Source organism: Herpailurus yagouaroundi, unplaced genomic scaffold (genome assembly GCF_014898765.1).
Source record: "Herpailurus yagouaroundi ecotype Mexico unplaced genomic scaffold, PumYag 196, whole genome shotgun sequence".
Lineage (NCBI taxonomy): Eukaryota > Metazoa > Chordata > Mammalia > Carnivora > Felidae > Herpailurus > Herpailurus yagouaroundi.
The window spans coordinates 21180414-21201213 of NW_024412427.1; the positions used below are offsets into that span (position 1 = coordinate 21180414).

General features: G+C 37.9%; 1 protein-coding gene across 3 annotated transcripts in view; it reads left to right on the top strand.

Moving 5' to 3' along the window:
• The window catches only part of PLCB1 (phospholipase C beta 1), a 709896-nt gene that overhangs the window by 445162 nt on the left and 243934 nt on the right, over positions 1–20800 (top strand). For all 3 annotated transcript variants that reach the window (XM_040447660.1, XM_040447662.1, XM_040447663.1), the window contains exon 4: positions 18121–18258. In XM_040447660.1, the coding sequence (XP_040303594.1) occupies positions 18121–18258 (138 nt within the window). The remainder of the gene's footprint in view (positions 1–18120; positions 18259–20800) is intronic.

Sequence of the window (20800 nt, forward strand, 5' to 3'; positions counted from 1 at the left end):
CATATGGTATCTGTCTTTCTCTGTATGGCTTATTTCACTTAGCATCACACTCTCCAGTTCCATCCACGTTGCTACAAAGAGCCATATTTCATTCTTTCTCATTGCCACGTAGTACTCCATTGTGTATATAAACCACAATTTCTTTATCCATTCATCAGTTGATGGACATTTAGGCTCTTTCCATAACTTGGCTATTGTTGAGAGTGCTGCTATGAACATTGGGGTACAAGTGCCCCTATGCATCAGTACTCCTGTGTCCCTTGGATAAATTCGTAGCAGTGCTATTGCTGGGTCATAGGGTAGGTCTTTTTTTAATTTTCTGAGGAACCTCCACACTGCTTTCCAGAGCGGCTGCACCAATTTGCATTCCCACCAACAGTGCAAGAGGGTTCCCGTTTCTCCACATCCTCTCCAGCATCTATAGTCTCCTGATTTGTTCATTTTGGCCACTCTGACTGGCGTGAGGTGATACCTGAGTGTGGTTTTGATTTGTATTTCCCTGATAAGGAGCGACGCTGAACATCTTTTCATGTGCCTGTTGGCCATCTGGATGTCTTCTTTAGAGAAGTGTCTATTCATGTTTTCTGCCCATTTCTTCACTGGGTTATTTGCTTTCCGGGTGTGGAGTTTGGTGAGCTCTTTATAGATTTTGGATACTAGCCCTTTGACCGATATGTCATTTGCAAATATCTTTTCCCATTCCGTTGGTTGCCTTTTAGTTTTGTTGGTTGTTTCCTTTGCTGTGCAGAAGTTTTTTATCTTCATAAGGTCCCAGTGATTCACTTTTGCTTTTAATTCCCTTGCCTTTGGGGATGTGTCGAGTAAGAGATTGCTACGGCTGAGGTCAGAGAGGTCTTTTCCTGCTTCCTCCTCTAAGGTTTTGATGGTTTCCTGTCTCACATTCAGGTCCTTTATCCATTTTGAGTTTATTTTTGTGAATGGTGTGAGAAAGTGGTCTAGTTTCAACCTTCTTCATGTTGCTGTCCAGTTCTCCCAGCACCCTTTGTTAAAGAGACTGTCTTTTTTCCATTGGATGTTCTTTCCTGCTTTGTCAAAGATGAGTTGGCCATACATTTGTGGGTCTAGTTCTGGGGTTTCTATTCTATTCCATTGGTCTATGTGTCTGTTTTTGTGCCAATACCATGCTGTCTTGATGATGACAGCTTTGTAGTAGAGGCTAAAGTCTGGGATTGTGATGCCTCCTGCTTTGGTCTTCTTCAAAATTACTTTGGCTATTCGCGGCCTTTTGTGGTTCCATATGAATTTTAGGATTGCTTGTTCTAGTTTCGAGAAGAATGCTGGTGCCATTTTGATTGGGATTGCATTGAATGTGTAGATAGCTTTGGGTAGTATTGACATTTTGACAATATTTATTCTTCCAATCCATGAGCAGGGAATGTCTTTCCATTTCTTTAAATCTTCTTCAATTACCTTCATAAGCTTTCTATAGTTTTCAGCATACAGATCCTTTACATCTTTGGTTAGATTTATTCCTAGGTATTTTATGCTTCTTGGTGCAATTGTGAATGGGATCAGTTTCTTTATTGGTCTTTCTGTTGCTTCGTTGTTAGTGTATAAGAATGCAACTGATTTCTGTACATTGATTTTGTATCCTGCAACTTTGCTGAATTCATGTATCAGTTCTAGCAGACTTTTGGTGGAGTCTATCGGATTTTCCATGTATAATATTATGTCATCTGCAAAAAGCGAAAGCTTGACTTCATCTTTGCCAATTTTGATGCCTTTGATTTCCTTTTGTTGTCTGATTGCTGATGCTAGAACTTCCAGCACTATGTTAAACAACAGCGGTGAGAGTGGGCATCCCTGTCGTGTTCCTGATCTCAGGGAAAAAGCTTTCAGTTTTTCCCCATTGAGGATGATGTTAGCTGTGGGCTTTTCATAAATGGCTTTTATGATCTTTAAGTATGTTCCTTCTATCCCGACTTTCTCAAGGGTTTTTATTAAGAAAGGGTGCTGGATTTTGTCAAAGGCCTTTTCTGCATCGATTGACAGGATCATATGTTTTTTCTCTTTTTTTTTGTTAATGTGATGTATCACATTGATTGATTTGCGAATGTTGAACCAGCCCTGCATCCCAGGAATGAATCCCACTTGATCATGGTGAATAATTCTTTTTATATGCCGTTGAATTCGATTTGCTAGTATCTTATTGAGAATTTTTGCATCCATATTCATCAGGGATATTGGCCTGTAGTTCTCTTTTTTTACTGGGTCTCTGTCTGGTTTAGGAATCAAAGTAATACTGGCTTCATAGAATGAGTCTGGAAGTTTTCCTTCCCTTTCTATTTCTTGGAATAGCTTGAGAAGGATAGGTATTATCTCTGCTTTAAACGTCTGGTAGAACTCCCCTGGGAAGCCATCTGGTCCTGGACTCTTATTTGTTGGGAGATTTTTGATAACCGATTCAATTTCTTTGCTGGTTATGGGTCTGTTCAAGCTCTCTCTTTCCTCCTGATTGAGTTTTGGAAGAGTGTGGGTGTTCAGGAATTTGTCCATTTCTTCCAGGTTGTCCAATTTGTTGGCATATAATTTTTCATAGTATTCCCTGATAATTGTTTGTATCTCTGAGGGATTGGTTGTAATAATTCCATTTTCATTCATGATTTTATCTATTTGGGTCATCTCCCTTTTCTTTTTGAGAAGCCTGGCTAGAGGTTTGTCAATTTTGTTTATTTTTTCAAACAACCAACTCTTGGTTTCGTTGATCTGCTCTACAGTTTTTTTAGATTCTATATTGTTTATTTCTGCTCTGATCTTTATTATTTCTCTCCTTCTGCTGGGTTTAGGCTGCCTTTGCTGTTCTGCTTCTATTTCCTTTAGGTGTGCTGTTAGATTTTGTATTTGGGATTTTTCTTGTTTCTTGAGATAGGCCTGGATTGCAATGTATTTTCCTCTCAGGACTGCCTTCGCTGCGTCCCAAAGCGTTTGGATTGTTGTATTTTCATTTTCGTTTGTTTCCATATATTTTTTAATTTCTTCTCGAATTGCCTGGTTGACCCACTCATTCGTTAGTAGGGTGTTCTTTAACCTCCATGCTTTTGGAGGTTTTCCAGACTTTTTTCTGTGGTTGATTTCAAGCTTCATAGCATTGTGGTCTGAAAGTATGCATGGTATGATTTCAATTCTTGTAAAATTATGAAGGGCTGTTTTGTGACCCAGTATATGATCTATCTTGGAGAATGTTCCATGTGCACTCGAGAAGAAAGTATATTCTGTTGCTTTGGGATGCAGAGTTCTAAATATATCTGTCAAGTCCATCTGATCCAATGTCTCATTCAGGGCCCTTGTTTCTTTATTGACCGTGTGTCTAGATGATCTATCCATTTCTGTAAGTGGGGTGTTAAAGTCCCCTGCAATGACCACATTCTTATCAATAAGGTTGCTTATGTTTATGAGTAATTGTTTTATATATTTGGGCGCTCCGGTATTCGGCGCATAGACATTTATAATTGTTAGCTCTTCCTGATGGATAGACCCTGTCACTATTATATAATGTCCTTCTTCATCTCTTGTTACAGCCTTTAATTTAAAGTCTAGTTTGTCTGATATAAGTATGGCTACTCCAGCTTTCTTTTGGCTTCCAGTAGCATGATAAATAGTTCTCCATCCCCTCACTCTCAATCTAAAGGTGTCCTCAGGTCTAAAATGAGTCTCTTGTAGACAGCAAATAGATGGGTCTTGTTTTTTTATCCATTCTGATACCCTATGTCTTTTGGTTGGTGCATTTAATCCATTTACATTCAGTGTTATTATAGAAAGATATGGGTTTAGAGTCATTGTGATGTCTGTATGTTTTATGCTTGTAGTGATGTCTCTGGTACTTTGTCTCACAGGGTCCCCCTTAGGATCTCTTGTAGGGCTGGTTTAGTGGTGACAAATTCCTTCAGTTTTTGTTTGTTTGGGAAGACCTTTATCTCTCCTTCTAGTCTAAATGGCAGACTTGCTGGATAAAGGATTCTCGGCTGCATATTTTTTCTGTCTAGCACACTGAAAATCTCGTGCCAATTCTTTCTGGCCTGCCAAGTTTCAAAAGAGAGATCAGTCACGAGTCTTATAGGTCTCCCTTTATATGTGAGGGCACGTTTACCCCTTGCTGCTTTCAGAATTTTCTCTTTATCCTTGTATTTTGCCAGTTTCACTATGATATGTCGTGCAGAAGATCGATTCAAGTTACGTCTGAAGGGAGTTCTCTGTGCCTCTTGGATTTCAATGCCTTTTTCCTTCCCCAGTTCAGGGAAGTTCTCAGCTATTATTTCTTCAAGTACCCCTTCAGCACCTTTCCCTCTCTCTTCCTCCTCTGGGATACCAATTATGCGTATATTATTTCTTTTTAGTGTATCACTTAGTTCTCTAATTTTCCCCTCATACTCCTGGATTTTTTTATCTCTCTTTTTCTCAGCTTCCTCTTTTTCCATAACTTTATCTTCTAGTTCACCTATTCTCTCCTCTGCCTCTTCAATCCGAGCCGTGGTGGTTTCCATTTTGTTATGCATTTCGTTTAAAGCATTTTTCAGCTCCTCGTGACTGTTCCTTAGTCCCTTGATCTCTGTAGCCAGAGATTCTCTGCTGTCAGCTGTACTGTTTTCAAGCCCAGCGATTAATTTTATGACTATTATTCTAAATTCACTTTCTGTTATATTATTTAAATCCTTTTTGATCAGCTCATTAGCTGTTGTTATTTCCTGGAGATTCTTCTGAGGGGAATTCTTCCGCTTGGTCTTTTTGGATAGTCCCTGGCGTGGTGAGGACCTGCAGGGCACTTCCCCTGTGCTGTGGTGTATAACTGGAGTTGGTGGGCGGAGCAGCAGTCAGACCTGATGTCTGCCCCCAGCCCACCACTGGGGCCACAGTCAGACTGGTGCGTGCCTCCTCTTCCCCTCTCCTAGGGGTGGGATTCACTGTGGGGTGGGGTGGCCTGTCTGGGCTACTTGCACACTGCCAGGCTTGTGATGCTGGGGATCTGGCGTCTTAGCTGGGGTGGGTAGGCAAGGTGCACGGGGGCAGGAGGGGCAGGCTTAGCTTGCTTCTCCTTAGGTGATCCACTTCAGGAGGGGCCCTGTGGCAGCAGCAGGGAGTCAGATCCGCTGCCGGAGGTTTGGCTCCGCAGAAGCGCAGAGTTGGGTGTTTGCGCGGAGCGAGCAAGTTCCCTGGCAGGAACTGGTTCTCTTTGGGATTTTGGCTGGGGGATGGGCGGGGGAGATGGCGCTGGCGAGTGCCTTTGTTCCCCACCAAACTGAGCTCTGTAGTCAGGGGGCTCAGCAGCTCTCCTTCCCTTTGTCCTCCAGCCTTCCCGCTTTCTGAGCAGAGCTGTTAACTTATGACCTCCCAGACGCTAAGTCGCGCTTGCTGTCGGAACACAGTCCGTCAGGCCCCTCCGCTTTTTGCAAGCCAGACTCGGGGGCTCTGCTTGGCTGGCGAGCCGCCCCTCCTCCCCGGCTCCCTCCCGCTGGTCCGTGGAGCGCGCACCGCCTCGCCACTCTTCCTACCCTCTTCCGTGGGCCTCTCGTCTGCGCTTGGCTCCGGCGACTCCATTCTGCTAATCCTCTGGCGGTTTTCTGGGTTATTTAGGCAGGTGTAGGTGGAATCTAAGTGATCAGCAGGACGCGCGGTGAGCCAGCGTCCTCCTACGCCGCCATATTCCCTCTCCCTGTTCCTGCTACTGGTTTTTAAACACAATCACTATTATACATCAAATAACATAAATTTACAACTAAAATTGTATTTAGAAACAAAGGTAATAAGTATTCAGAACTCATCATTTTCTAATTATTTTGCTATATTTTACCACCATCTGTGATCCTAAGGATATTTATACCTCTTATATCTGTAGAGTGAAATACTACATAATAGCATGCTACAGTACATCTCCTTCCACTTCCCAATTCAGTGACGGAATTGGAGTAGCTTGAAGTTGGCTATGGGAAGTATTTACACCATGAAAATTAGTAAATGCTACAATTCAGGGCTGTGAAGGTTTTTGTTCTTGTTATTTGTTTGCTTGTGTTTTGGGGTTTTGTTGATTCTTTTTTTCCTTTGAAAGCCTTAAGTATGTACCAGTAAACGATGAGAAGCAACCTATTCATGGTTCAATGCAATTTATTTTTTTTTTGTCCTTAATTGTTGAAATTACCCAGCAATGTTAGGAATTCTCTAGATAGAAATGAAACTGTGAACCAATCTCCAATATCTTCTAAACTATATTTCACAAGAAAAGTATTGAGTAGGAACCACTAAAAAAAAAGGAAAAGGTATGAATCCTCTCATTCCCACTTCATACACTGCTCTGTTTCTTGAGTACCTAGGACAGTGTTTGTTTTTATCATAAAGCTAATATTTGAATGAATTAATTAGAGTACTTAAGAAGTGGAATAATTCGAATTAGTCCGTGATGATAGCATGACTTGAGTTCTCTTGATAGGAAACTGGTTGACATTACAATTCAACCTGAAACACTTCATGCATTAAATGCTGTCTTCTTGGGGTGATGTAAAATCATTTGACTTGCCAGGTTGTAAAGGATTTACTAAATCCCCTATGGAAAACTTTGATAAGGAAGACAAAAGATGGCTGAGAAGAGTGAGAAGGAGGGAAAAAGCTGAAAAGATGGAAAGTGATATTTGAGAACAATGGTAAAAACAATTGCTTAAAAATTAAATTAGTGTAGGTCAACAAGTAAAAATGCAAAGAAAAGGCTAATAATGTCCTGCGAATACTTACTCATTTTTGCACAGCTTTTATCAAATTAAGAGTACTTCAAACTCCTTGAATTCCATTTTCATTCTTATTTAGAATTGTACTGAGAATTTCAGTGATGGTGTTAACAGCATGGAGATCTAGTTAACCTGCCTAATTATAATGAAGTAGACAACATTTGTATAACTTTCAAGATAATTTTTTCTCATTGAAAGTTGACAATTTTGATCTTCATATATAATGTTGGATTATTTTGATACATGAATAGTAAAGCATTCTGAAGATGTTTTCTTACTTTCAAAGAGAAGCAACACATGAAAAGGCATGTTTAAATCAGGGCTTATTTGTTTATTTAGATGCTACTAGTTTTTTCTTATGAAGTACACATGAGACCACCTCCAGACTCTGAATTGTAAAGAGCTTTGTATCCTTGCGTTTCTGAAAGAATAATTACATTATTGATCTGTGTGCATTATGGAATATAGTTAACTCATTTATCTAGAGTAATGGAAAAGAGATGTAAATAAAACAAGGAAATCAATCTGAAAGTCAAATAATATTTTATCTTGAATATTTTTAGCAGCTTTAGAAAATACATATTCATTGGGGTGCCTGGGCGGGTCAGTCAGTTAAGCATCTGACTTCTGCTCAGGTCACAATCTCAAGGTCCAAGAGTTCAAGCCCTGCATTGGGCTCTGTACTGACAGCTCAAAGCCTGGAACCTGCTTCAGATTCTGTGTCCCCCCCCCTCCCCTCCAGATTGTGTGTCCCCTTCTCTCTCTGCCCCTCCGCCACTCGTGCTCTCTCTCTCTCTCAAAAGTAAACATTAAATTAAAAAAAAAGAAAATACATATTCACATGTGTATTTAGACAGTTATAGATAAATTATCCATTTACTTCAAACTCCTGCAGTTATTTATAGCAAATTGAAAGGAAGATTTCTGTACTTTAAACCTCTACAACCCTTTATAATTGTAAATATGAAAAAGCTACAGAGCTAATAATATTTCACGTCATACTTAATTATGTCAGTGATCACAATATATATGAGTTTTTCTGTCTATGTGTTACACTACGGTTTGCAGTTTTGTTTGGGTCACCACACTAATGCTTTAAGGTGAGCAGACATTACTATCACCCATATTGTGTGGAAACCAATCTGAAGCTCTGAAAAATCCAAGTTGCCTAATTTTCAAAGCTAGTTAAATGTAGGAGCCAGACACATAAAGTTCTAGAAATGACCTGTCTTTTTGCACTCTTTAAATTATGCTTCCCATGGGAGAGTAAATTTTAAAAAATGAAAAATTGGGGTGCCTGGGTGGCTCAGTTGGTTAAGCATCCGACTTCGGCTCAGGTCATGATCTCACAGTTTGTGGGTTCGAGCCCCGCATCAGCCTCTGTGCTGACAGCTCAGAGCCTGGAGCCTGTTTCAGATTCTGTGTCTCCCTCTCTCTCTGTCCCTCCCCACTCATGCTCTGTCTCCCTCTGTCTCAAAAATAAACATTAAAAAATAAATAAATAACAAAAATATAAAAAATGAAAAAATGAAAAATTACAATGCATTTTTAAATAAGTCAACCAAATATACACAAGCCATAAACGTATAAATGTAAATACAAATGTATGTCTTGCCTGATAAGTCATAAAGTAAGCAAATATTTATAAATATATACAGCAAGATGTTCTGGTGCCTATAAGAGAATAAGTTATTCAGTAGATACCCCAAATTGTCTTTCATTTTCGAGCTATTAGTATATTTTTTCAAGTAATCACAGCTTGTTATGTGTTGCCCAGAGCACTTAACTTATAATTAATCATTTGTTCCCATAACAAACTTTAAAATTTTTTTCATGTTTATTATTTATTTTTGAAAGAAAGAGACAGACAGTACGAGCAGGGGAGGGGCAGAGAGAGAGGGCGACACACAATCCAAAGCAGGTTCCAGGCTCTGAGCTGTGAGCACGGAACCAATGTGGGGCTCAAACCAACAAACCTGAGCTCATGACCTGAGCCCAAGTTGGACGTTCAGCCAACTGAGTCACCCAGGTGCCCCTCCCATAACAAACTTTTTAAGAGGACACTATTAGTATCCTTATCCCACAGATGAAGTAACTGAGGCATAGAAAGGTTAAGGAAACCTCACGAGGTCTCATTCCTTTTAATTGGTGGAACCAAAACTCCAGACAGGCAGGATAAAATTTCTACAGTCTCCTTCCAAGTGCCAAAAGTCTTTAGGATGGGTATACTTGGATTTTCCAGAAACTGCAAAGGGAATGTTGTTTGTATTTGCCCTTATTAAGGAATTATTGGGCCTTCTTTTCTGATATACTTGATTTTAACTTCTGTTCTGAGATTCCAGAAGCCCCTTTGGTACCATCTAGGGGGTACCATGTATCAAATACCATGTGAGGAAGTAGACATCACAACAAAATAGGAAGAAAAAAAATCTCACTTATAAAGGATGCACAGACCAGGGAGAACTTAGTAAATATACCTGCATTCTTTCAACAAAGAAGCCTCTTTATTCTTCCCAAATTTGAGCACAGCAATATTAAGACTTATCTAGAAGCACCAACTCCCTCCTCAAAAGTTGAAGGAAAAGGAAACGCATTTCACCATCTCAGTGAGAGGGTTAAATAAGAAGGAACAATGACGTCCAAGTGCCTGGTTTGCACACAGCACGACCCACAGGGGCTTATGGACCTTTATGTACCGGAGTGAGAGTGGCTGCACCTATGAATTTCGTAGTGGTTCAATGCTTGCATGTGTCAGAGAAAGCTGGGGGATAGTTTGAAACATGAGTGACAGGCTCTCTATACTTTAGAATTTTGAAGTTTGACAAATACTGACTAGATCTGGAGGCAGAAGCTAACTACTTTTTCCCAGTGACTTAAAAAAAAAAACCTGCTATGTATTTCATGCACTTTTACTTTCAGTAAGGATGATGGTCCAAATGATGATTAAATCTGGCCGTTCAGCTTCCATTCTTCCCCAGGAAGACAAGTGGTGTCATTAGACCCTGTTTCTTTCCTATTTTAATTTCACATTTGGTTTATTTTGTATTTTTACGAGCTGTCTAAAATATCACTACAGGAGATGATTTGAATAGAAGCTGATTCATTTAAATTTAAGTTTATTCTGCTAGTTGAACTATTTGCACTATTTTTATAGAAACCCCATGCAATTGGCTACCCCCTTTAGCACAATATGATATGGAGGCAGCTTAGACTTTACAATCAGATGTACTTGGAGTCAAATCTCCCTTCCCCCTATTTTATAAAACTGGGCAAATTACTCCTCTAAACCTCAGAATTCTCATTTGCAAATTGAGGGGGAAAAACAACAACAACATAGTTACTTCTCAGTGTTAATTTGTTGATTAAACAAAGGGGGCAATATAGAACAGTGAGAGTGCTGCTTGACACATAACTAAGTTACTAATTTTAAAAACCTATTGTCATTACCTGTATTATTTTTATTAGAGAATTGAATAGATAAGAATTTATCTATTTGCCCTGCGGAAATTTCTTCAAAAGTAGATCCCATAGAATACATGGAGATTCATCAGTATCAGGGTAACATTTTCTTATTTCTTAGTCATTACTTCAACACTGTAATGGACATTTTCAGGGCATTTGTACTCCACTGGCCCATGGGGGTGGCCTGCAGGGTTCCCATATAGTCCTGAGGATGCGGAATTTCTGGCCATAATGCGAGAGAGCCCCCCAGGAGAGACCCCCCCCCCAATGATAGATGAGATTGAACAGATCAATGCTCTGGTTTCCAGGCTCCTTGGGGAACATTTTCGGGTGTGTTCTTCACGGTCCCTTGGAGTGACCCTGGATGAATTGAGCCTCAGTTGTTCAAAGTGGTAAAACCTGTCATTAACACATCATTCATTGGCTTTCTCTGTTCCTGTCTTACTTTCCCACTTCCTCATTGCCTTTCTTGTTATTACCTCCAAATTAACCTACTTGCCCCCAGATCTTTGACTCAGGTCTGCTTCTGGAGCATCAAGATGAACATTCTATTAGCCAAGCCAAGTTTGTCTATTAGACAAACATTCTGTTATCCAATTCAAACAATCTATGATCCAACCCAGCTTAGATAATGCAACTTCTCGAAACAGACACATTGGTCCTGCTTTGGATAATGTCCGTTGAACATCTCCACATTCTGGAACTAACTCACTTGTTCCCAGGAATCTAGGCATTTCATTTTAATTCCTTTTTTCTGCTACTTCTGAGTGTCAGCCACCTGAAATGCCTCCAGCATCCTCTTTCTCTTTCTTTTCCTTCTAGCTTTTGAAAATACATGAAACTACACTCTGAGCTTGTAAGGAAAGGAGAAAAACATCAAACAGTTAAATTTTTTAATTCGTCACTAGAATGCTATTTGAACATTCTCCTTGAATTTTATTTTTGTTTTCTCTGTGGCTATTCCCAAGGATGACCAAATTTTTAGCTGCATGGATACATCCATATTCAAGGGGAATATTTTACAGGATGGTTGCCTTTACATTTTTCCAAACTGTTTTTTTCGTTTTAGATTTGAAAAGCATGTTAATTTTAGCGCAATTCATGCCTGGCATCTTCAAGCTATTTTATTTTGGATGGAGGTGCCTAGGCAAGCCAACTATATATTTTTTTCCATTAGTAGATTCACTTGTACACTGAGGCTCCCCATGAGTGGAGTGGAGAATGTCTTTATACATTCATCACTACTCTGTCCAAAACAAACGTAAATGATCTTGTTATGATAATACCACTGTGAAATATGAAGGACAGTACTCTACCTGCTCTTTCTTCTTTCTAGTATTTGCCCATAGTCACTTTTCTTTATCATAGTACATCTGCTCTCCTCTTGCTTCCTCCATCTAAAGGAATAGCTGAAAAACATTCAAGCCCTCCCCATCTTTCACTTGCAGGAAGAAAAGCATAAACCACATCCTCCAAGTCTTCCTCCTGCATAGGAGAATGTTCGCAGCACCGTATTTCAGAGTTGTGGTCCATGCAAGTGGGTAGTGTTTTATCTAAAAAGGCTTCCTGGCTGTGTCAGCTGCCTGAGCTACATCCTAGTGAGCATGACATTCCTTATCATGTTCATTAAAAGGAGGGAGAAACTTTTATTTTATTTTTTTAAGTTTTTTATTTAAAATCCATTTAGTTAACACACAATGTAATAGTAGTTGCAGGTGTACAATATAGTGATTCAACACTTCCGTACATCACAGGGTGCTCATCACAACTGTCCTCCTTAATCCCCATCACCTGTTTAGTTCATCCCCCTATCCCTCCCTTCTGGAAACCGTCAGTTTTTTTTAGTTCAATGCCTATTTCTTAATTTGCCTCTCTTTTTTTCTCCTTTTTCTTGTATTATTTCTTAAATTCACAAATGAGTGAAATCATATGCTATTTGTCTTTTTCTGACTGACTTATTTCACTTAGCATTATAGTTTCTAGCTCCATCCATGTCGTTGCAAAAGGCAAAATTTCATTCTTCTTCTATGGCTGAGTGACATTTCAGCCAAGTGGCTGTTTCCATACTTTGGCTGTTGTGGATAATACTGCCATAAACATTGGGGTGAGTGTATCCCTTTGAATTAGTATTTTTTTATTCTTTGGATAAATACCAAGTAGTGCTATTGCCAGATCATAGAGTAGTTCTATTCTTAACTTTTTGAGGAAACTCCATACTGTTTCTCAGAGTGGCTGCACCAGTTTGCATCCTACTGGCAGTACAAAAGGATTCCCCTTTCTCCACATCTTCACCAACACCTGTTGTTCCTTTTGTTGTTGACTTTAGCCATTCTGACAGTTGTGAGGTGATATCTCATTGTAATTTTGATTTGCATTTTCCTGATGATGAGTGATATTGAGCATCTTTTCATATGTCTGTTGGCCATCTGTATGTCTTATTTGGAAAAATGTCTATTCATGTCTTCAGCCCATTTTTAATTAGACTATTCATTTTGGGGATGTTGAGTTTTATAAGTTCTTTATACATTTTGCATACTAGCCCTTTATCGGATATGTCATTTGCAAATATCTAGGAGAGAGAAACTTTTAAAATGAAAGGTGTGATGATAAGTATTGATTCCAAGGGAATTTGTTAGTTTTTTTTTTTTTTTTTTTTTTGAGAGGCAAATGTTAAATTCAGGAACTCGATGAAGAACCATCCTGGATATAAGTTAATATCTTTCTTTTACAACAAAATTTGAACAAAAAAGAGTTTGCTCTGCTTTCAAAGAAGAGGTAGCTTTATACCTACAAAGCTTGGCTGTACTAAGGTCACTTGAGTATAAGAAGGAATCTGTCATGTTTATTTTTGACTATTGTTTTGAGTGTTAAGGGAAAGATTTTTCCCTGATCATTTATATAAATGATGGATTACAGTTATATCCATATAACTGCAATTCAGGTTGAAAATGTTGCATTCAGTACCGAGAATAAAATTAACCTAATATACAAATTACTCCATAAACTTAAAATCCAATAAAGATCTAGTTCATGGGGGTGAGTAAGGTATATTTTCAGTACCAAAATGTTTCTGGTTTCAAAAATGAAATGTACAGGTCTTTAAAAGGTATTTTAGGGGCGCCTGGGTGGCGCAGTCGGTTAAGCGTCCGACTTCAGCCAGGTCACGATCTCACGGTCCGTGAGTTCGAGCCCCGCATCAGGCTCTAGGCTGATGGCTCGGAGCCTGGAGCCTGTTTCCGATTCTGTGTCTCCCTCTCTCTCTGCCCCTCCCTCGTTCATGCTCTGTCTCTCTCTGTCCCAAAAATAAGTAAACGTTGAAAAAAAATTTTTTTAAATGGTATTTTATTTTGTAGATATCAAAGATACAAATAAGACAGCTTTTCTTTAAAAGTCATATTAAGGAATGAAAGTTGAAACTGGCATTTACCTCTTTGAAAAATCATCCTGTGGCTGGTGTTTATCCCTTCCATTAATTTTAAAAATTTTAAAGATATAATTACACTAACACGTGCTGTAATTGAGTCCTTGTGTCTCAGATATAGAATGGCCTTTACTTTCTTCAGTGGTCTATTACCTGGAAGAAGAATTATTAAGTTGAGCAACTTTCTTTGCGACAGACATGAAGTAATTTAATCATGAATCTTAACGATTGAAAGAAAGTGAACTTATTCAGTGAGACAGTCTCCATTTTGTAACTCTTAGGGAAATGGAAGTGATCTAAGACTTACCTTTCACAGTGTAGTTAAATTATAGCTGCCAGGATTCTTAGCTGTTCTGGTTAATTCGAACTGTGGAGACATATCTAGGATATTCTCTGCAGAAAGCAGTCCTTGAGTGACAACTTAGTGAAAATATGAAATTCCAAGTTCATCGCTCCTCTTATTTTTTTGTGAGCTATATTCTTTAGTATGCTTCAACAGAGACCATGAACTGGTTTACAGAATTGTAAAGATAGCTTGCATTCTTTATAAAAATTTCAAGTAATGTGTATCAACTGCAGGGGTCCAGAAATATGTTTGAGTCTGGTAGTAACCTGAGTAGCTAAGTACTTCTCTGAAAACTGGTCAGGAGTCTCAATCAATAAGAAAAACCTCAGGCATAAAATCCTTTGTAGAGTAGGTTTTTACAAGGGGGTGTTTTTCATGCAAATTTTCTGTAGGCATTTATTATTCCTGTTTTAATTTTATTCATTCGTTTTTGAAATGCAGCCACTCATATTCCCAGACCTGAGACTGATGTACCCCAGAAGCAGCCATTTTTTGGACATCTATTTCCATTAAACTCTTTCTACCTGTAAAGTTTTCCAAATAGCACTTTGCTGTTTATCCTTCCAGATAAATCCCCCTTCCAGATAATTCTCTGAGGGTCTTTTCTGCTGTAAACAGCTGAGGGCAATTTTTGGTACTTGAAAGGACAAATATCTTATTCAGTATATCCCTCAGATGTCAACATGCTCAATAATGAAACCGAGGTTTGAAGCTACCATGTCAGCTTGGGATATTGTGTTCAAATTGAGAAAACTCCGAGTATAGGTAAAAAGAAAAGTAAAGTCATTTCTTAAAGGAGAGGATTCTAACATAACCCAAGTTTGATGCTGATGAAAGAAAGACATAGTTGTAAAGACAAATAAAATTATTAATGGCAGCAAACACAGTAAAATATAGTTTAAAAATTGGTATGCTCCATCACCAAAAAGGACATTAGTAAGAACCTTGCTTATTATATATATACTTTAAACAATTTCTCTTTACTTCCAGATTACATAATTTTAAATATTGAAGGAATATTTCTCATATATTACTGTGCCCGCAGTTCATGTTCAATACTCTTTATTATTTATTGTACAACCATCTCAGATGTAGAGAGACTTATAGGATGGTTTCTCAGATATCTTCTTCTCAGATTCAGTCATCACATCTTCATTTTGCTAGCCTTTCTCATCCTCCCAAATCCAGACATTACCTCCAAATACTTTATTCCACATTTTTAATTACATAAATGTCAATTATTTTTTTTAATTATATATTAATAGCCATTAGTGAGATAACTTTTACAGAGACACCACCAAGAGCGGATCATCTTATAAATTCTTGTTGACTGTACCTAACAATATTGTCCTTTTCCAGAATTATTTTCTTTTTTTTAACAAGTTTGTTTTCTTTTAAGTTTAATTTATTTATTTTGAGAGAGAGAGAGAGAGAGAGCACAAGCAGGTGAGGGGAAGAGAGAATCCCAAGCGGGCTCCATGCTGTCAGCATGGATCCTGATGTGGGGCTCCATCTCACAAACCATGTGATCATGACATGAGCTGAGATCAAGAGCTGGAGGCATAACAATGAGTCACCACGCACCCCTCCAGAATTATCTTCTATTCTGGCACCTCTGCTGGGTGCTCTCTAGTTGCCTTGCATTCCTATAGCTCAAGGACAACTCAGGTGAACATCCTGATCCCCACTTCTTGTCTCTATAGTTCTCAGAGGTGGCACTCTTTGATCAGTTACTATTTAATAAATGAGCAAAAGGACATGAGAATCAAGTGGTAAAGTAGTGCAGACTGAAGAGAAAATGCTTGGGTTTTAGGGACTGTGAGCCAGGACCCTCAGACTAGGACAAAATACTTATGAGAAATATATTTTCATCATCTGAATGACCAAATCTATTTTTCCTATAAGTCACAATATCGCAGATAGACTCTGTATTCATTTATTCAAAACTTGTGATTTATAATTACAAATTTCAGATGGTTTCTGAGAATTATCTTTCTCTTCCAAGTACACACACACAAAATTAAAAGGACTGATCATTTTCTTTTCTAACTTTGCCTAAGCAGTTTTCAAAAACTATGATGCAAATGAACAGAGCAAAAAAAGTGACAAACAAACAAAACAGACTCTTAAATCAGAGAATGAACTGGTGGTAGCCAGAGTGGAGGTAGTCAAGGTATGGGTGAAAAAGGTGAATAAGACAAAAAATACATTTATCGTGATGAGCACTGAGAAATGTACAGAATTGTTTCTTCATTATATTGTACACCCAAAACTAATATAACACTGTATGTTAATTACACTTGAATTAAAAAAATAAATAAAAATTTTCAAAAATCATGATGTAATTCATTTCACAGAATAGCTAGAATCATTCTATATTAGCCTTCACAAAAAAGTCCATTCTTCCTGACCATTTTCCTTCAATCTTTCATTAATGCCAGAATGCTAAAAATGTCTTTTTTTGCTATTGTTTACTTAATAAAATCCTTACTCTAGTTTTCTCCTTTTCTAGGCCATGCAAACTGATGTTCTTGTAATAGCATTTGATCTTTCTCGGAGGCCTGATGTACTTGATAAGTTCTCAACTTGTTAGTGGAGTTGAGGTTTTAATTATATTAGGCACATCTTTGAAATGGATTTTTCTCTCTTCATAACTTACCTGAAAATGTTCCTTTTTACACAGCCAAACAGAGGAGAAACATTTAATATCTTTTAAGACATAATTAATGGCACCAAATCAAATTATTTAGCTGGAAGGATTTTATTTTCTTTCTTTCTTTTTTTTTTAAGTCCATTTTTTCTTTGTAAGGATGCTATAAATTAAAACCTTAGAAAGGAGGTCAGAATAACCAGGCCTTGTTGGTCCAGCATTTTGCTAAATAAATAAGAATACAATTTTATTCCTTGCTTTGAAGCTGGCTGCAGATTTGCTAAGTGGTTGGTTTGATTAATTTTCTGCATGGATCTCTCATTTCATATGAGAGGAAAATAAATTCAGCCAAGATGAATGAGTTTTATTTTAGGTCTTACTCTGAATTCAGGAGGTTTTAGAAACCTCCATTTCCCATCATGACTAGATTGCCAAGGGATCCACACTTACGGTGCCCCAGAGAATCAAACTTGCTCTGTTCTCTATGTCCAAATCCCAGTACATTCTGAGGATAGAATTGAAATGAACATATTCATGGCAGGTGCCACCATCTTGCTAACAGCCTATTTCTTTACAATGAACTCAGTGTTGGAGAGGGTCCACAACTGTGATTCTCAGCCATGTTTCTGCCTCAACTCAAGACAGCATTATCATGTTTTGATTCCATAAGAATCATCTTCTTCGTCTTAATGTGTCATGAACTGAAGAGAGAGATGAGATTTTGTATTTCAATATTTGAGTCAGGGGATGATTGGAGGAAATTAAGGGAGAATTATGGCACATAAAAATATGCTGCTACTAAATGATGTATGATAAAGAGCCATTGACCAAGGACCATAAGTCTTTTTCTTTTTTCAGGTTTATTGAGATATAATTACCAGGTAACATTGTGTAAGCTTAAGATGTACAACATGATGATTTGGTACAAGTATATATTACAATATGATTGTCACCATAAAGTTAGCAAACACTCCATCATATCACATAATTACCATTCTTTTTTTCTGGTGAGAACACTTGAGATCTACTCTATTAGCATCTTTCCAGCAATATTATTACCTGTAATCACCATGCTGTACATTAGGTCCTTAAAACATCTACATCTTGAATCTGGAAGTTTGTACTCTTTAAACAAAATCTCTCCATTTTCCACATACCCTTGCCCCTGGTACCTACCACTCTATTCTCTGTTTCTATGAATTCTGCTTTTTTTAGATTATGCATGTGAGTGATATCATACAGTGCTTGTCTTTCTCTGATTCATTTCTCTTCATATAATGACATGAACACCATAAGTCTTGAGTCAGAAATTCTCTTTCCACAAACTTTTGGCAAGTTACTTCACCTCTCTAGTCCATCATGGGCTTAGGGACTTCAATCCTACCATTTTCTAGTACTAATAAAAGGCAGTTTTGTTTTGAAGACATTGTAGGTGTAACACTTTTGGAACTATGCTACCATGTTGGAATCTCTAGCTATAGACTAACTTTTTTCAACGTTTATTATCCAGGACCCCAAATTACGTGAACTTTTGGATGTGGGGAACATCGGACGCTTGGAGCATCGCATGATAACGGTGGTGTACGGGCCTGACTTAGTTAACATCTCCCATTTGAATCTCGTGGCTTTCCAAGAGGAAGTGGCCAAGGTATGGTGGATAGAAACTTCTGATGCTTGTCACCTCACTCTGAACCCTTACGATATTGTACTGATGCCTGCAAAAGACTGGGTTTTTGTCATATTTAACACGTGTTAAAATTACATCTAAAAATAATTCAGCTGCCAAGTGGAAGTGTAATTCAAACACTTCCAAATAATGGCATCTACTAAGAATTATGGAGATTTTTCATTAGGAATGAGGCATTTGATATAATTTCTTTGCAGAAGAAAATACAGGTAAAACAACTTTTTATTTTACCTAAACACCTTATCCCAGCTCATTCTCTCTTAGCCTCATCCCATGTCACTTCCAGCCCCATCTCTTTTCCAACCATCCTTAGCACCTTTTTAACCTCTTTTATGCTGAGTAGCACCTAGCTCACCACCATGCACATGGTAGCTGCTCAATTAAGGAAGGAAACGATTTTAAAATAAAAAATTCAAATAATATCAATAAATAACAATTATTTAGTTATGCACTAGAATGGTAAATTAGAAAGGGCCTCTCCATTAAGGAGTTGCTAATTCACTAACATAGCAGGCCTTTCAGATACATACAGAAACAACTATAATATAAGCAAGCTCTATCAAACAGGAAGCTGTGAACTTCTGGGAACCCTGGACTCAACTTTGATGCTTTCTCTCGAACAGTCCAGTTGCCATGTAAAGAGCGCTAAAATGAAAATATTGAAAGAACTTTCTTTTTTCATGTTTATAGTTTATAGGATACTAATGATGATCCTTTCCCTTCATACATTTCCTTCAAGACTTAAGATTATGAGTCAAAAAATACTTTTAAGTTTGTATGTCATATCTGTGCTCTTACAGAACTTCTCATGTCAAGGACCACAACTATGCGGTTCTGTCAAGCCAGTCATCATTGTGATTTATAAATGTTTAACCCTCAGTGGTCTGACAGTTCCCTGAATTACACCAGAAGTAATGGTCTGACCTCTGTTCTTTAGTGATCATGGTAGAGCCTTATTTCCAACATTTACAAAAACATCGACTTCATTTCTTATAATGGAATGAATGAAGTGCCAACCACTTTTAACAGTCTGAGGTTTTTAGAAACTACTCTCCAAAACCGTGTTACAGACCTAATCTATTTTCTCTCTTTAAGAACCAAGTCACCCATTTGCTTCTGTAGTATAACTTAGACATTTGGAGAGACTTCAGTTCTGTGAAACACTGCATGACAGCATTAATTTGCCTACCATGAGTTCTTATTCTGGTATACTGCTGGTAATCTGTGAGTTGTATATACTTCATTTCTCAAAATGTAGACGGATGGTTGGTTGGATGGTTGGATGAATGAATACAGATAATTAAGTATTAACTACCTGCAAAATATTTTTGAAATATTGTTCCTTAAATACAACCATATTCACTTTAAAAAATAACCAATTCACGAGATTCATGAACTCTCAAAAACATTCAAAAAATGGCAGTGACTTTCAGGGAGGCTTTTACTAAGAATGAATATAGATTTTATATTGCAAGTCAATCTACATATCTTATACTGTATTAAACCTTTGTGCAGTTAGGTTTAAAACATATTCAATTTCCTTCTCTCTGTGCATTCCTTCCCACTAATTTTCTTTAGGGATTTTGATTTCTGAACACTGTAATATTCTCCATCAGGACTGCATCTGTAGACATTTTTTCCAGCAGCAACTTGATGTTCCTGGTATAATTAATGAGGCTACAGAATGTTTTGCCTCCCTTGCCTTCCCTTTAGGGTATTTTTTTCCCCACTGAAATTGCTCGCTGGAATGTTAAGATTTGCAAACACCATTTTACTCTGAAAATTTACTTTCCCCCCTTCTAATTGTCAGAATTGTCTCATAACATCACACCTTTTATTTAATCTCTGGGGCCAATGTACATGATACTTTGTGTAGTGTCAACACCAAAGGAGACAGCCTCTCTCATTATGTAGAATGTCTGACAGAAACCGGAGCTTCTTTGAAACTCAAATATCTCCAGAAGAAATTATTTACAAAGAGATTCTGGCTCATCCATTCATTCAACACATATTTGTCAGTTGCCTTCTCTGTGCCAACCACAATTCCAGTGTTATGGATACAGCATTCTAGAATGCTCAGAGCCAACATTCTGGGAGAAATAAACAGATAAATCACAGTTATGAAATAAACATATTGTAGGTCAGATGGAGATCTGTGTAGAAGAATAAAGTAGGAGGAGAGGGTATGAGGGTGGGAGAAGGAAGCTATTTCTTTATGGGGTGCACAGAGAAGGCAAAAAAATTTGAAGGAAGTTGCTCAGTTACAGCAATATCATAGATTTCTGAGAAATCTCTTGGATCAATTTAAAAAAAATAATTAGAAGTAGGACTTGAACTTTCCTAAATATATTATTCCAGATTTGCATGCTTTCTTTCTTACATAAATTACCTGAATTTGAACTTTTTATTTATTCTTTAAGACAAGTGACTCTTTTAAAAAGTGGGGTGAACACTGTCTTTCTTTTTTTCTCCACAGTTGGACTAAAAACATGGTGTCTCCTGC